Below are 17,120 nucleotides of genomic sequence, written 5' to 3'. Positions count from 1 at the left end.
AACGTTATTGTTTAGTTGCTAAGTCGTGCCTTACTCTTGTAAACCCATGGACTGTGGCCCACCAGGCTCCTCTGTCCATGGGATTTCCCAGGCAAGAGTGCTAGAGTGGGTAGCCACGCTCTTCTCCAGGGGATCTTCCCAACCCAGAATTGGAACCTGAGTCTCCTGCATTGCAGGTGGATTCTTTACCATTGAACCACCTGGGTAGCCCCTCCAACCAAGATCCCCCATCCAATATCATGCTTCTCATTTGCCTGTGATATTTCAGCCTCATCCCCATGATTGACAGAATTTGAAGGGGAAAAAAGGTGATTTTCCTCAGTGTCTGGAGTGACAGTCTACACCATCCTCTCCTGTCAAGGGCCCATGAACATGTCCTGGAGGTTCTGGGGACCGGGCTGACCAGCCTGTTGGCCTATGCATCTTTCTATTTATTCTCTGCTTCTCACTGTCTTTTTCTTCACCTTCTGCTTTCCTGTCTCTCTATCATTTCTATTTTTCTATGCAGTGTTGGAGGTTTCCCTACTCCCACCACCCCCAATGCTTTTTTCCTGTTCTCCCCCAACTGCTGGTGCCTTCTTATTTATTTGCAGGCCTGTGTTCCCCTTACCTCAGGCAGCACACTTCCCAGACTGAGTGCCAGTGATGTGTGATGGGTGGAAGGCAGAGGAGGGTGGGGATGGGGAGAAGGGTGGAGCGGGGCTCCCAGCTGGACTGCCTCTCTCCAGTGACTAGGGTGATGGCATTAGCTGGGGAGTCCAGGTTGCTGCCTGCATGGCCTGGAAGGGTTCCTCTCAGCAGAGGGTCCCCTGGTCTACTAGACCCAGTCTCTGGAGGGGCCCCCTTGATGGAACTATTGAGGCATTGGTGCTGTGTAACCCAACCTCCTGAGACAGCTGAGCCCCAGGCTGCCAGGCTTCTGATGCCTGGCATCGTGCTCTCTGCATCACACGAACCAGCTTTGTGTCCGTAGGGGTGGCAGGGACCCTCAGATGTAACCGGGGTTGTCCCCAGTGAAACAAGCCCCAGCTTTGGAAATGATCTCATAAGACGTAGCCCCTCGTTATTGACTGCTAGCTCGCATGGCCCATCCTGGCTTGGAATCGAACTTGACAGATGTTTCACAAGGCCCTGGAATCTGATGACTCAGAGAAAAAGGCAGCCATCTGTGTGTCTCAGAGCTTTGTCCCCAAAGACTGACTGCTCCCCTCTTCATCTCCCAAAGTCCCAAGCACCTCTTTCCTGCTTGTGCTTTAGACAGGAGGTCCTCTCCCCGGGTTGGCTACTCTCCACCCTTCCTTCACCCCATCTCTCCTCTTTGGGGACCTGGGCACCCCTGGGAGGTATTTATCCCCTCCTCCCAGGGAAGGCGGCGCAGGGGCGGGGGTTGCAGTTTGGGACAAGAAGCTAGAGAATCATTAACTAGGATGAAAGCAGCAGCAGTTACTCATTTTCTATGGGTGATGATCAATGTGGGGCTGGAGGAGAGACCTGCGCTGCAGGAGGCCAGACCACGGCGACAAGTTACCACGTCTGAGTGACCATTCCGTGGTGTGCGCTTTATATTTATTAGCTCAATAATGGCCGTCCTTATCCCTCTCAAGGTAAATATTATCATGTGCCTTTGACAGGCCAGGAAGTGAGGCTCAGAAAGATTGAACAACTAACCTATGATTACACAGTCAGCAAGTGGGTCACCAGGTTCAACGTTGGCAGTCTGGATCCAAATATGCCTCCTCTTTCCTCTCAGCTGACCCAGTCTTTCGTCCCAGTCTTTATTAAACACCTACTTTGGATTGATCGGGCTCTACCTAGAGCTGAAGATACGGAGCAGATGGCTGGAAAAACATCCCTCTGCGAAGGGAGCGTTCATCCCATGGCAGAGTGACAGAGGAAGGACCAGGCTGGCAAACATCCAGAGTGGCAGCAACCCTGTAGGCAGTGGAAAGAGCCCTCGGTAGGGAGCGGATGTGGTTGTGCCCCAATGCCACCAGCAACTTGTGGGCCATTAGCCCAGTGTCTTCCCTGTCATATCTGTGCAGAAAGTGGGTAGAACTAGGTCTTGTCTAAGCTCGGCAGTAAAGAATCCACCTGTAATGCAGGAGATGTGGGTTCGATCCCTGGGTTGGTAAGATCTCCTGGAGAAGGAAGTGGCAACCCACTCCAGTATTCTTGTCTGGGAAATCCCATGGACAGAGGAGCCTGGTGGGCTACAGCCCATGGGGTCACAAGAGTTGGGCATGACTCAGCAACTAAACCACTACCAAGCTCCCTGAACAGGCCCACAGTGCCATAACCTGGGGGCTTCTAAGATATAGAACCTCAGGCCCCACCTTAGACCAAAGGGATCAGGACCTGCTTTCTAACACGGTCCCTCAGACGGTTCATGTGCCCATTACAGTTTGAGAAGCCCTGGTTAGGGTTCCGCCTACCTTGCGCTGTTGCAGTAACCACTGACCAGCAGAGGGCACTCTAGGGAGGCCTCACCTGTACCCAGGTTGTCTCCCTCTGTCCCTCCCTTCCCGGTCTAGACGGGTAAGTTCATGGACTTCTAGGAGCCTCCCTCACCTCGTCTGGACTTTGCCAGCATACAAGACAGACTCCCCACCCCTCTTTGGGGTGGCTGGGAGGCAGGACTCTGCCGGGAAGCGGGAAGCGCCAGGCCACTCCTGCCTGAATTCCCCGCCCACCTCCACTTGTCTGCTGGCTTGGTGACCGAGTCTGGCTGACTTCTCTGTTTCTCAGAGAAGGAACTGCTGTTCCTGGACAAGCGGGCCGCCTCTGGGTCACCTACACGGTAAGGGGAGCACCCCCTGGGGCGGCTGGGGGTGGGCTGAGCGTTAAGATGGGGACACCTGGGGCCCCAGGGAGGAGCCAGGCCTGCTCAGGTGAGTCTGGCAGGTGTGGAGACCCGGTGCTGGAGGAGGGAGAAGGAAGGGGCTTGGCAGAGGGCCACAGCCCAGTGCGGGTGAGGACCGGGGGAGGCATTCGGTGAATGCAGCCCATGACCTAGGCTGGGACTCAATATCCTGGTACACGTTTCATGTATAATTGGAGATCATTCAGCAGTAGACTCAATAAGAAGCAGTGATGTGGGAGAAGGGTTGAGAGTTTCCTTAAAGAATATGAGCAGAACTTTGCAGCAGGAGCCTGGATCCTTGTGCTGGAGGAAGTAACTTCCGGGGGACAGGTGATGGCGCATCCTAAAAGACTCTCATCTTGTGAAAGTGCCACCCAGGATGATCCAGAGTCTGGGGCAGGACATACTGGAGAGCTGGGTACCAAAGGGTCAGCCATGGGGTTGGGAGGGTCCAGTCTGCAGGTACCAGGCTGTTAACGCTATGTATTCGGGACCCTTCCCCTTCCTGGGGGCAAAGAGAAGGATGGGGTGAGGACCAACACAGCCTGGAGAGCTGTCAGCCTGGGAGAAAGGGAGCTGAGAGGAGGGAGGAGTTACCTGCTCCAGGCCAGGTAATGAATGGGCTCCTGTGAGAGGCCCTCCAGGTTGGAAGGTAGGACAAGGGGACTCTGCTGCACCACCCAATGGTGTGGAGGGGATTTGGACTCTGGTCTTTGGAGGCCCTGGAAAAGCTGTTGCTATAGAAACAGAGTGAGCCCCTCCTTTCTTTCTCTGCAGCTGGCCCATCTCCTGCTGCTGGTGCCTTGGTGGGCAGGGGGTAGGCGAGAGCATCACTCGCTGTGGCACCAAGGATGTGCCTATAGTTCCTTACGTTTGTTTTTCCTTTTATTTATTTTCATTTCTTTCTCTTTCAACTTCAATTCCTCTAGAAGTGAAAAGGAAGAGGCCTTGGGGAAAAAGAAAGGGCAGGGAGAGAAAGGGAGTGTTTCTGGAAGCTCTTGTCATCCTTGCTCATCCTTCCCTTCTGCCTTCAGTTGTAGCTTAATAATCCATCCTCTGCCCTCACTGGGGGAGGAAACTTGGCTTCCTTATCTGGGAAATGAGATAAAAATAACAGCTAGCTCATAAAGCTGCTGTGAGGATCAAATGAGCTGGGCCACGTAGAGCGCTGTAACACCCTGGCTCTGTGGATGTTCGCTATTATTATTACAGTTATAATTCCAATTATCTTTACTGCGGAAGGACTGCAAGGATTGAATGGGACGTAAAGGGAAGCCTGTGGCTCTGATCCCCGTCCCCGCCAGATTCAGGCATCGCCAGCTCACTTAACTCCACTCGTGTGCCCTGCCAGGGGCACCGTCTGAAGGGTTAGATGTTAGGGCCGAGGGAGCAATGTCATGCCTTCTCTTCTTGTCTATGTTTTTAATGACGACATGGGAAAATAGATCCCTCCCCAGGGCTCCATCCTGAGGATGCAGCGGAACTTTAGACCCTGGCCAGGGGAAGCTGGGAAGGGGGCTTAGGTTTCATGGGTCTTGAGAAGGAAGAAAGAAGGTGGGCAAGGGTGGAGCAGGTGCTTGGGGGAGCGGCCTCAGGTCGGGGTTAGGGGTGTGAAGTGAAAGTGAAAGTCGCTCAGTCGTGTCCGACTCTTTGTGACCCCATGGACTATACAGTCCACGGAATTCTCCAGGCCAGAATACTGGAGTGGGTAGCCTTTCCCTTTTCCAGGGGATCTTCCCAACCCAGGGATTGAACCCAGGTCTCCTGCATTGCAGGCGGATTCTTTACCAGCTGAGCCACGAGGTGTGAGTGAGGGAATAATTCACCAATGCAGATCCTAGTGGATCAACCATGGGGACCTTGGGCACTCAGAAGGAGGATGTGGTGTCTCACAGAACTCAACCTCAGAGTAAATGAATCCCATGCTCTCAGAAGCTCCTTGAGAGCTGAGTAAGAGGTCATTGTGTCAGGACAATGCCTGGGCCACAGTGGGTGTTCAGAAATAGCTTGTTTGAGTGGAAATCCACACAGGAGAGAATGTGATCAAGAATTACTCAGCATGGACTTCCCTGGTGGTCCAGCTGTTAAGTCTCTGAGCTTTCAATGCAGGGGACGCCTATTCGATCCCTGGACAGGGAACTAAGATACCACATGCTATGCGGTGTGGCCAAGAAAAAATTAAAAATAAACAGTTACTTAGTATGGTGGGAGGACAGTGGTCAGGGAGGGTGCAACAGTCAAGGGCTGGTGAGTGGGGGCTGGCAGGGGGCACTACTAAGCAAGAGTGGTCCAGGAGAGTGAAGGAGGCAGAGGAGGACAGCATGGAGCAGAGAATAGCAGGAACAAAGGCCAAAGGTTAGACTTAATCAGCTGCGCAGAGCCCAGTCTTGCTGAGGGTGGAAATTAAGGGAGGAAGAGGATAAGTCGGAGGAGAAGACCTGGGGAAGAGCTGGCATCTTTAAAAAAAATTATTTGTTTATTTGGCTGTATCATGTCTTAGTTGTGGCATGTGGCCTCCGTATTTGGGGCACTCAATGCTCTCCAGTTGGGGCATGTAGGCCTAGTTGCTCAGTGGCATGTGGGATTTTAGTTTCCCAAACCAGGGATTGAACCCACGGTGCAGTGCAAGGCAGATTCCTAACCACTGGACCACCAGGGAAGTCCCAAGAGCTGGCCTCTTTAGGAGGATTCTGCTGGACAGTGCAGGCCCCCATCTGACCCTGGGAACCTGGTGGACCTCACCTGGAGACCCTCACTTTGGGTTTTCTTTCTCTTTCTGCTTCCACTTTTAACTTTTGTTACTCTTGTAGAATGTGTATATATATATATATATATATATAATATATCCTTGTGAGTTACCCTCTGACCTTTCTAGCAGAAGGAGGGGCATAAATAAAACACACATATTTGGACAGGGTTTATCATCTAAAAGTGATTTTCACATGATCTCATGCCATCCTCATCATCAGTCTGAGAGGCTATTTTTTTTTCACTTTAATAGTTTTTAAAAAGAATTACAAGATTAATAGAAAGACATGCTTGAATGTGAAAAATTCAAAGACTACAGAAAAAAGGGTTTAAGAAAATAGAAAGTCCTCTTTCACACCTTCCAGCTCCCCCAATTTCTCATCTCTTTCAGTGACAGTCAATAAGAATAGTCTGGAGGATGTCCTCCCAGACTTGCATGTCCAAGGCAGGAATCACTAGAACATGTTGCCGTTGAGTCCTTGAAGTAGACAGAATACCAATTGCAATGTGCTGTGAGTGTAAAATACACATGGACTTCAAAGACTTGTAATGAAAAAAGAATGTAAAATATTGCAATAAATTTACATTGATTACCTGTCAACATGATATTATTTTGAATATATTGGGTTACATAAAATATATTAAAAATTAATTTCTCCTGGTTCTTTTCACTTTAATGTAGTCTCTAGAAAGTGTAAAAGCACATCTGTGGCTCACATTATATTTTTTATTACACAGCTCTGCTCCAGACCTTTCTCTAACACTTATATGTGTACATGTGTGCATGCTAAGTCACTTCAGTCATGTCCAACTCTGTGAGACCCTATGGCCTGTAACCCGCTACACTCTTCCATCCATGGGATTCTTCAGGCAAGAACACTGGAGTGGGTTTCCATGCCCTCTTCCAGGGGATCTTCCCGACCCAGGGATCGAACCCTATCACTTATATGTGTACATGTGTGCATGCTAAGTCACTTCAGTCGTGTCCAACTCTGTGAGACCCTATGGCCTGTAACCCGCTACACTCTTCCATCCATGGGATTCTTCAGGCAAGAACACTGGAGTGGATTTCCATGCCCTCTTCCAGGGGATCTTCCTGAACCCAGGGATTGGCAGGCAGGTTCTTTACCACCTGGGAAGCCCATCACTTACATATATACACTCATAAATATATATCTACACTTCATCTAGTTTTGCTATCTACGTTAATGAGATCAGAGGATGTCTAGTCCTTTGTGACTTCATTTTCTATTTTTTAAAAAAAATCATTTTTGCATATATATGCCTTTTTTTGACACACTGCTCTATTTATTTTTAATTTGTTCATGTATTTATTTTTGGCTGTGCTGGGTCTTCGTTGCTGTGCTTGGGCTTTCGCTAGCTGTGGGGCGCGGGAGATGCTCCAGTTGCTGAGCACAGGCTTCTCACTGCAGAGACTTCTCTGGTTTCTGAGCACAGGCTCTAGGTGTGTGGGCTTCAGTAGTTGTGGTACAAGGGCTCATTCGTGGCAACTTGAGGGCTCTAGAGCTTGGGTTCGGGATCTTCTTGGACCAGGGATCAAACCCATGTCCCCTGTATTGGCAGGCAGATTCTTATCCACTGTGCCACCAGCGAAGTCCTTGCTTTTCTATTTTAAGACTTTCCTCGGTCGGCCCACGGAGATCAGGGGTGCTATTTAGACAGAGGTAGAAACTGAGGTACATTAAACAATAGGACAAGCTCAAGGTGACATGACCAAGGTGGCTTGTGAACTCACATCCTCTAACTCCAAACCCAGGCTCTTCCTGTCTAGTGAGAGGTGAAATTAATTAGGTCACGGGGAGTCACAGCAGGTTCTTGAGGGAGAGAGGGAAAGAGAGAGACAGAGGGAGGGAGGGAGAGAGAGGTGAAGTTCTGTTAAGGAAATTGATCTGACTGGGGTGCATGGGGTACGCTGGGATGAAGACAGTTTGCTCCCTCCTCATTGCAGCCACTTAGAAGCCAGGTCCTAGCCTCCAAAGGCTCACCTGACGCTGACTCTTTACCCTAGGCTCTTGGCCTTGGCTGGCACAGGGGAGCAGGGCAACCGGCAGCATCAGGGGACCAGGCGGATGTGCTGCTATGAGAGTTCCTTCCAGCCCGCCCAGTTCCTACTGCTGGTGGGAGTTCTGGTGGCGAGCGCCGTGCTCCTGGTGCAGTGCCTTCGATGGCGCTGTCCTCGCCGGCTGCTGGGGGCCTGCTGGAAGCTGGAGAACCAAGAGGAGCCAGAGTCCCATCCCACTCCCCCACCGGAAGATGAGTCCTCCAGGGAAGGACCGCCAGCCACGCTGCAGGAGGTGGCTACCTTCTATCAGGAACTGCACACGCCCACCCAAGGCCAGACCGTCATCCGGCAGTTGATGCACAAACTGTTGGTGTTTTCCGCTCGAGAGGTGGACCACCGCGGCGGCTGCCTGATGCTCCAGGATACGGGCATTTCCCTGCTCATTCCGCCAGGTAACAGCACCCTGCTCCCTTCTCAGCCTACAGCTGTTCATGTTACATATTAGACAGGGGCGCCAACCCCGAGGGAGCACCATTCAGGGACACCTTCATAATTTTGAAAATTGTATGTTTCGTGTACGTCTTTCTTGACTCCAAAGATGGATATACTACACATCTCTATGACAGTTTCGTGGCAGGTGGAGGCAAAGGGCCTTGTTCTAATGAACAGCCTGTTATGACAATTCTCCCAAAAACGGAAGTAAAGTGTCTGGAGGAAGAGCACCCTTTGCACATTCACACAAGGGCCCGAATGAGCTCGCAGCATCCCTCGGAAGAGGGGGATGACTTGCTCGTGGTTTCATCCCAAGTCAGTCACCGCCCTCTTGTTCTCCTCCACACTGCCCCCAGCCCCATGTGCCCTGCGGCGCCCTCTCTCCAGGGCTCCCGGCCCGCCTCCTCTCCCGCTCTGGCCTGGCCCCCTCTGGGGCAGGGGTGTGCCTGCCTGCCAGGCCCCCCTCAGCGCTCCGTCCTCCCCAGGTGCTGTGTCTGTGGGCCGCCAGGAGCGGGTGTCGCTGACCCTGGTGTGGGATCTGACGGATGCCCCCTCGCTGTCCCGGGCTCAGGGGCTGGTGAGCCCCGTGGTGGCATGCGGCCCCCACGGGGCCTCCTTCCTGAAGCCCTGCACCCTCACCTTCAAGCACTGTGCCCAGCAGCCCAGCCAGGCTCGTACCTACAGCAGCAACACCGCCCTGCTGGACGCCAAGGCCTGGAAGCCGCTGGGGCGGCCGGGAGACCACACCTCCCGGGATGAATGTCGCATCCACCTCTCCCACTTCAGGTGGGTGCCCGCCCCCTCTCTCTGCCTGCCTCGTCCTCACTTCTCTGCGGGGACTGCCCCTTATTCTGTCCAAGCTGGCCTGCAAAGCCCGTATCCCCCTGTCGTTCCCTAGTCCCTCTGTCCTAGTGCCTACGGCTGCTTATCTTGCTCCCACCCCATCCAGGACTGTGCATCCCCCCATGGTCCCTCTGTCTGTCTAGAAAGGTCTGGCTCAACCCGGTCCTCTGTCTAGAGGGGCCTGTCCTGCCTCCACCTCTGTCTCTATTATTGTCTGTCTCTTCCCTGTGCCCTGGTTCAGGACTGTCCCCCCGCTGTCTAGGGCACGTTGCTCCCCTCCAGTTCTCCAAGACTCCATCCCACGTCATGTCTGTCCTTAGCTCTGTCCTTCCAGGATCTTGGACCCTCTGCCTCCCAGTCTCCTTGCCACCCATGACCAGAGCAGGGCCATGCATGGTGGCCCTAAGCTCACCTTCCATCTTTCCTACACTGACCCCGTGACTCACTGACATGACGCACATTCCATTCCTCTAGCCAACCCCTCCACCCTAGTTCTTCCCTACATGGCCTAGAATGTTCTCCTTTCCTCCCTGGAGGCCCCCACAGAGGCCCCTGGTGCGGTGGGAGCTGGGTGGCTGGTGGGCTGGTGTCCTGGCCTGCCCGGCCCCATCGCACGTGGTCCCTGCCACCGTCTCTCTCCGCAGCCTCTACACCTGTGTGCTGGAGGCGCCGGCGGGCCGGGAAGCCCGAAAGTGGCTGCAGCTCGCCGTGTTCTGCTCGCCGCTGGCCCCGGGGCAGTCCCACCTGCAGCTGCGCGTCTACTTCCTCAACAACACGCCCTGCGCCCTGCAGTGGGCCGTGACCAACGAGCAGCCGCACGGCGGGCGCCTGCGCGGGCCCTGCCAGCTCTTCGACTTCACCGGGGCCCGAGGGGACCAATACCTGAAACTCAAATACATCTCGGAGGGTGAGGGAGGCCGGGCCGGGGGACAGCGCGTCGGGGAGCCCCGTGGAGGGAGGGGTCCAGGCTTCCTCTGAGATGGAAATCTGGGTGCCTCAAGTTTCTTTTTGAGGCTCCTGGGCATGCAGCAGCTTCGGGGGGTTGGTGGGGGGGCTTCTGGCTCCTCCTGCTGCCTCCTGGAGCCCCAGGCTTTGCTCAATTCCTCCCTCTGCTGCACTCAGCCCTGGTCCTTCCGTGGGAGGACAGATGATGCTGGTGGGCAGCAGGAGGAGAGGTGTTGCCTTCGCAGGGGCAGGGAGGGAGGAGGAGGCTTCTATGGTCCTGCCTGGTTGAAGCCCACGTCACAGGAGGAGGCCCAGTCTTCTCTGCCCCTGTTCCTTTGTGGGTTGGCTGTGGGAATTGTCGATGGGGCCAAGGGTGTGGTTGTGTGAGGTGTGGACAGGGTGCGCATGCGTGCCGCTTCTAGAGGCTGGGAGGGTGGGGGTTGGATGCGAAGGTGGAAGGGCGGAGGGGTGGGTCTGTGTGCTGGTAGAAGGAAGAGCACTCACAGGGTCCCCGCCCAGGCCCTGGGACCTGCCACCCACTGGAGTCACGCTCCTGCCTTTGCTCCTGCCCTGCCCCTCCCCTCAGCGCCCCGAACGGGGCTTGCCCCAGGGTGACCTTACACGAAGGTCAGCCTCCTGAAGCCCTCTGCCCTCTGCAGGTTGGGAGAACGTGGACGACAGCAGTTGTCAGCTGGTGCCGCACCTGCACATCTGGCACGGGAAGTGCCCCTTCCGCTCCTTCTGCTTCCGGAGAAAAGCAGGTAGCCCGGGAGCCCCGTGTCCCCCTCCTCCCCTCCCCTCTCCGCCCCTGGTCACCCTGGAGCCCTGCAGCGCCTCGTTCGGCCATGCGTGCAGACCTTCTTTTTAAAGATAGGGTCCACAGCAGATCTTCGCAGAGAGATGGATGGGGTGGCCGGCACAGCTGCCTCCGAGTTCCAACGTCTTTCTGTGGAAGTCTATTTTGCTGTCCTGCTCTCCTCTCCTGGGTCTGTCCCTCCCTCACCTGCTACGTCTCCTTTTTTGTAGCCAATGAGAACGAGGACTGCTCGGCGCTGACCAATGAGATCATTGTCACCATGCACACCTTCCAGGATGTGAGTTGCAGCCGAGGGGCAGGAGGGCAGGGCTGGGGGAGTGGTGGACGAGGTAGGCCAGGGTCTGGTGCGCGGCAAGTATGACTGATCACACAGTCAAGAGGTGAAGAGGGCATTCTTCCAGGGGCAGAGACTGTCTGGCCTCCAAGTGACGCTCCATCTTTGACTCTCCTGTCCATCCATGGGTGAATCCAGCAGGAGGGTAAAAGAACCAGACCCTACATGAACCCTTTAGGGGTTTCTTCCAACCTGGAGGAACTTGGGCATCAAAGGGAAGTGCTTTCCTTCTGCACAGATTGTGGGCATGTGGGAGACAGCGCTGTGTATCTTCAGGTGGAGGATGACCCAGGAGGAGGAGGGGCTTGAGTAGGTGGGATGGAAGTTAGAGATCGTGCCCTCCTGCAGGAAGACATGAAGAAATCAGGATTGGGGAATCTTTGGGGAACCATGTGGCATCTTATTGGAGACTAGGCAGATACCCCTCGAGGTATCCTTCGGGGAGGTACCAAGGAGAGGAGCAATGGAGGAAGAGGGCACGTATGCCTGAGTTCAGTGTCTCTATTATCAGATGACCTCCCCTGCCCTTGACCCCACTCAGCACTTCTCCTGGTGCCCTAGGATGTACCTTGTTTGGTCTTCATGTCCCAGGTCCCAAAGAGCTCAGTGAGCAAACTCAAGGCTGAAGGTTCCGGGGTCCGGGAAGCAGAGGGTAGAGGGTATTGGTTAGGGTGGGGCTGTGTCTCCAGACTGAAGGAGAGATGGGAGGAACAGAGGTGGGTGCCCTGGCTTTTTGCTCAAGGGATGTCTCATGATCCCTAAGTGTGTTCCCTGTCCCTCTCTTGGCTCAGGGCTTAGAGACCAAGTACATGGAAATCCTCAGGTTCCAGGCATCGGAGGAGGAATCCTGGGCAGCCCCACCCCCAGTCACCCAGCCACCCCCCTGCAATAGGTGAGGTGGGGGTTGCCTGGGCTGCTGTGGTGGGGTGGGGGATGTTTGGGATTGCTGTCCCTGGGTTTGCAGAGCGATCACGGCATTGAGCTGTCTGCGGAACCAGGCTGGGTCTTTCCATCCTCCCCTTCAAGGACACCCTTTCCTCCACCTCAGGCTGCCCCCAGAGCTCTTCGAGCAGCTGCAGATGTTGTTGGAGCCAAACAGCATCACTGGCAATGACTGGCGGCGATTGGCCTCCCACCTGGGGCTCTGCGGTATGAAAATCCGGTAAGACGGATAAGGTCTGCGCTTGGGAGCGGAGGGTGGACTGGTGGGGGTTCTCAGGACCCCTTGGAGACTGGACCATTCACAAGAGAGTGACTTAAAAGTCAGGGAATGGCTACTCCCCACCCTACTTCCCAGAAGAGAATTGATTTCATTGGCAGTGATCTCATTGGTTTGGGTCCAACCGTCCTTGTTCTCATGGCTTCAAAGAGAAGAGGACATGACAGGTGAGAGAGGAGAAAGCCAGGGGGAAAGGACCAGGGGAAGTCAAAGGGACTCCGCAGGAAGGTGTTGGACATCTTTCTGTTTATCACCGTATTCTTGGTACCTAGAGCGATGCCTGGTTCATGGCCAGTGTTCAGCACATAAATATTGGCTCAGTAAATATTTAACAATGAATCAGTTCACATGTAAGTCGCTGGTACATACTGAGTGCTTGACATGCTGTGCTCTGCGGGGAAGAATGGAAGACTACAGGATAATGTGTGTAAAGCCTGTAGCTGAGTGCTTGGCACACGTTAATTCAATAAACATTGGCAAAACAGGCAGTGCAGCTATGGTCTCTGTGAAGAAAGATGAGTAGACCAATTCTGAGCTGAGCCCCAGCACTCAGAAGATGACAACAGTGGTCAAAGTCCACATCCAGGAGATAGGATGAGAGCTGGATCCTTAAAACAAGGTAGATTTTAAAATCACCCACTTAAAAGACTTCCCTGGTGGTTCAGTGGTTAAGACTCTGTGCTTCCACTGCAGGGGGTGTGGGTTCAACCCCTGGCTAGGGAATTAAGATTCTGCATGCCATAGGGTGTGGCATAAATGAATAAATAAAAATGCTCCCTCAAAAGCAAAAAAATAAAACCACTCTTTTAGTAAACATTTATCAAATACCTACTAAGTCCTGGAAAAACTATACTAAGCATTGGGATACAGAATGAACAAAATATGGTCCCAACACCAGGGAGGTCACTCTGTACTAAGGGATACAGAGAGCTTAAAAAAATCAAGGTATGTGTGCCTTTGACATTATTTTTATGTACCCAATATTGTGAGGCAAGTTGAAAACAGGCATGAAATGGTTAAAGCAAGAATAATAAAGACTTACATTAATTACAGTTGACCTGCACAACGTGGAGGTTAGAGGGGTGACCCTCCATGTAGTTGAAATCCTGGTATACCTTACAGCTGCCCTCCACATCCACAGTTCAGCCTCCACAGATTCAACCAACCAGGGACCATGTAGTACTGTAATATTTACAGTTGGAAAAAATCTGCATGTAAGTGGACTCACACAGCTCAAAGTGGTGGTGTTCAAGAGTCAACTATATATCTCAATTAAATAAAAAATAATAATAAAGCCTAATGGGAGTCTGGACTAAGGGGTGCAGAATGGTCTCCTCCACCTGAGGTGGGAACAAGGGCTTCAGGTGGTAGGGAAGTAGGGGATCATCTTGGGGAGGGGGGCAGAAGGTCTGATATGCTTAAGGTGGGAAGGAAGGTTCAGGATGGGAGCCGGGAGAAGAGGTCAGAAAAACACAGAAAGGCCAAGTGGTGGATGGGCAGGGAAGTCAGGAGAGTGGGTTTGGTTAGTAGGTGAAAGAGACTCTGGAGGGGTTTTGGAGCAGGGGAGGGCCATGGGTAGGAAGAACTATTTCAGTAGTGGTGGGCAGGATGTGGCCTGGGAGAGGGGGAGGGTGGGGAGTGTTTGGGGTGGGGGTAGGGCGCAGAGAAGGCAAACACAATATCACAGCTGGATATTCTGCATCTTCAGAGGTCTTCTCATCCAAGCCCTGGTGTGAGAAAAAGAGGAAACTGAAGCCTAGAGAGGAGTAGACTTTGAGCCAGTGCAATCTCAGATGTGACCCGGGCAATCTCTGATTTCAAAGTCCTGGGTCCTTCCACCATCTAGAGTGCCCTGGAAGGCAGGCATGAGCAGGATGAGGGCCAGAGCTGGGGGGAGGTGGGTGGTGGATCTCGACGCAGGGTCCCCTCCCTCCTCTCACCGCTCCCCCCTCACCCACCTCCCGGCCAGGTTCATGTCCTGTCAGCGCAGCCCCGCGGCAGCCATCCTGGAGCTATTTGAGGAGCAGAATGGCAGCCTCCAGGAGCTGCACTACCTCATGACCGTCATGGAGCGGCTGGACTGCGCCTCCGTCATCCAGAACTACCTGAACGGGACGCAAAGCGGCAGCCCACCCCGGCTGCGCGCCGGCGCCCAGGAGAACCAGGGCCTGGAGCTGGATGAGAAGCTCTGAGCGCCCCGCCACGGCGCACGGTGTGGCTCTGTCCCCCGGGAGGCCGTGGATGATGTGCCCCGACCCCCAGGAAGCAAAACAGCTGCTCTTCCTGGATGGACCCACCGACCTCATCAGGACCCTCGGGTGGTTCCCCCAGGGCCACAGCGAGGCTGGACGCCACTGTGAGCCCCCGCCTTTCCGGACCACCCTTCTGGCCCGCTTCATCCTGTGTGCAGAGCCCTTCCTGGCCGGCAGGGGGCGCAGGAGCCCAGGAGATGGCCCCAGCCTGGCCGGCCTCCGGGAAGCTGTTTAATAGACCAGTGGGCTGTTAGACTGCCCTGTCGGCACTCCTTGGGGACTGGTTAGTTCGCAGAGAATTCCCCGAGCACTTAAGTGATACTCAGCATTGGACTGGGTATCATGGGAACTCCTGGAATAAATGAGGTCGGGTTTGGACCCTTGCAAAACCCCTCTGGGAAAGATTGAAGCCCAGGAGGAGAAGGGGACGACAGAGGATGAGATGGTTGAATGGCATCATCGACTTAATGGACATGAGTTTGGGTGAACTCCGGAAGTTGGTGACGGACGGGGAGGCCTGGCGTGCTGCAGTCCATGGGGTCGCAAAGAGTCGGACACGGCTGAGCTGAACTGAACTGAACTGTACTGAAACCCCTCTTGGGGGAACCAAGATGCCCTCTTGTAGGAGCAGATGTAGGAGCAGAGGGCAAACTCCTAGCACTTGCCCTGTGGTTAGGGATATGAATGTCACATGAACTGTACCAGCATAAGGAGTTGGGAAGGGAGGGCGCTGAGTATGGGCTGGAGCCGTGAGAAAGCCTTGTGGAGGATGTTGGAGAGATGGTTTGCAGAGTGGCTCAGAGATCTTTAGGTGGAGAAAGGCAGGGAGATGACTGGACCTACAGTAGGAGCCAAATGCTCATTGGGTGCAGAGGCCTCAGGGAGCCCAGCACGGTGAGTGTGAGGCAGGGCAAGACCAGAGTTCAAGGCCAGATCTAGAGATGGGCAGTCACAGCTGCTGATCCGCCTGTCTCCCCTGACTTCCTTTGTCTCTTTCCTCTCATTCTTGCCTTGTCTTCCTCTCTCTCTGCCATTATCTCTGTCATGAAACATCAAAACTGGACAGAAACTTTCAAGATTATTATTGTTGCCCAAACTTTTAATTTCTTTTATCGCAAACTGCGTGCATTTTAAGTTTCTCTGACCTCATGTTGCTGTCGCTGGCCCCTGCAGCATCTCCATCCCTGAATCTCTCTGTCACTCCCATGCTTTTGTGTGTTTCTTTTTCTCTCTGAAACCTGCAGTCATTCCCCTCAGGCAAGTGTCTCTAAACCATGGTTAAGTATCAAGGCTACTGAAAGACACCAGACTACCCTAGGAATGGATGGGTGGGGATTTTATCTTGTGAAAGAAGAAAGTGTTAGTCACTCGGTCGTGTGTCTGACTCTTTGCAACCCTATGGACTGTAGCCCACCAGGCTCCTATGTCCATGGAACTCTCCACGCCAGAATACTGGAGTGGGTTGCCATTCTCTTCTCCACGGGATCTTCCAGACTCAGGGATCGAACCCAGATCTCCCACATTGCAATCGGATTCTTGACTGTCTGAGCCACCAGGGAAGTCCTTTATTGTGTGAGTCAGGATCCAATTTAGGATCAGGAGAGAGAGGATAGGGATTAAAGAACATCCCATTTAGTCAACTATTTATTCAGCACCTACTGTGTGTTAGGCGCTGTATAGAAAATAAATCAGTAGGCTGGGTCCTGAAAGGAGAACAAAGGATTTGACTCTATTCAAGCAGTTCTTTTGTTGGCAAATAGGTGTTGTTAAATTTTTCAAGAGCAGGCAAATGATCTCTCTGGCAACACTAACAATTTGCTTCTGTATTTAATTAAAAAAATATTAAAGCTTTTTCTATGATGAACAATATTGTATAATAAAATATGAAAATTGCCTTTCTTTGTTACTAACTGTATTTTGCTCAGATTGGTAAATTCAGATGTGGATATGAATGATTTTATGTGGTAAGGCTGTACCGATGGGAGCAGGCTGGAGAGCAGTGTTTTGTAGATTGTACTGCTAGCATGGATGTCGTCTGGGTACAGAAAGGTAGATTAGGGAGGTTCGCTTTCCATTCTGTTAGAAGCAAGCCTTCAGGGTGGGACCCTCCCACTGCCTACCACCCCACCCCTGTCCTCCTCCCCTAACCCCATCCATCCTGTTAGTCCTCCCACCCCACTGGGGGCTGCCAGCTATTCCAGGCTGGTACCTTGGCCTTCTCCCTCTTCATTTGGCTCAGGATTGACTACTAAGAGCATCTTTCTCACCTGGAGTCTGATACACTTTCCCCCTCATCTCCTATTGTTTCCTCTTTGTTTTCCACACCAGCCGAAGGCATCTTTGTGTTACTTCCTACCCTGGAACAAATCACTTAGGGGTTTTAGGTCTTGTGGAATTGTGAATAAAAGCCATGGGGGATGTGGGGGAGGGTGGTTCTAGGATGGGAGAGGCTGCCTTCTGGCCGCAGCCTTAATCCATCAGGATGGGCTCACAGGGCTGGGAAACAGAGTCTTGGAAATCTTGAGGTAGGTGGCAAGCTGCCTGATGCCTGTAGGGTGGATCTTTCCTTTCTCAAATCAAACCCAAT

The 17,120-nt window shown here is 53.2% G+C and overlaps 1 protein-coding gene across 1 annotated transcript; it reads left to right on the top strand.

The window, feature by feature from the left end:
- The first annotated feature begins 2,546 nt into the window (after positions 1–2,546).
- UNC5CL (unc-5 family C-terminal like) lies at positions 2,547–16,426 on the top strand. Its single transcript, XM_043907386.1, has 9 exons — positions 2,547–2,797; positions 7,638–8,083; positions 8,609–8,909; positions 9,611–9,873; positions 10,571–10,672; positions 10,938–11,005; positions 11,854–11,954; positions 12,111–12,224; positions 14,251–16,426. Exons 2-9 carry the CDS (start codon positions 7,699–7,701, stop codon positions 14,471–14,473), a joined length of 1,557 nt encoding a protein of 518 aa, XP_043763321.1. The 5' UTR covers positions 2,547–2,797; positions 7,638–7,698; the 3' UTR covers positions 14,474–16,426.
- Positions 16,427–17,120: the final 694 nt, after the last annotated feature.

This window comes from Cervus elaphus, chromosome 7 (assembly GCF_910594005.1).
Source record: "Cervus elaphus chromosome 7, mCerEla1.1, whole genome shotgun sequence".
Classification (NCBI taxonomy): domain Eukaryota; kingdom Metazoa; phylum Chordata; class Mammalia; order Artiodactyla; family Cervidae; genus Cervus; species Cervus elaphus.
Note: the sequence above shows the minus strand (reverse complement) of the source record. Positions and strands in the feature narration are given on the sequence as shown.

Excerpts from the sequence above, each read along its gene's own strand:
- UNC5CL (XM_043907386.1), top strand. The coding sequence starts at position 7,699 with ATGTGCTGCTATGAGAGTTCCTTCCAGCCCGCCCAGTTCCTACTGCTG. Across the intron at positions 10,673-10,937 it reads CTGCTTCCGGAGAAAAGCAG|CCAATGAGAACGAGGACTGC; the intron begins GTAGCCCGGGAG and ends CCTTTTTTGTAG. Across the intron at positions 12,225-14,250 it reads CTCTGCGGTATGAAAATCCG|GTTCATGTCCTGTCAGCGCA; the intron begins GTAAGACGGATA and ends CCTCCCGGCCAG.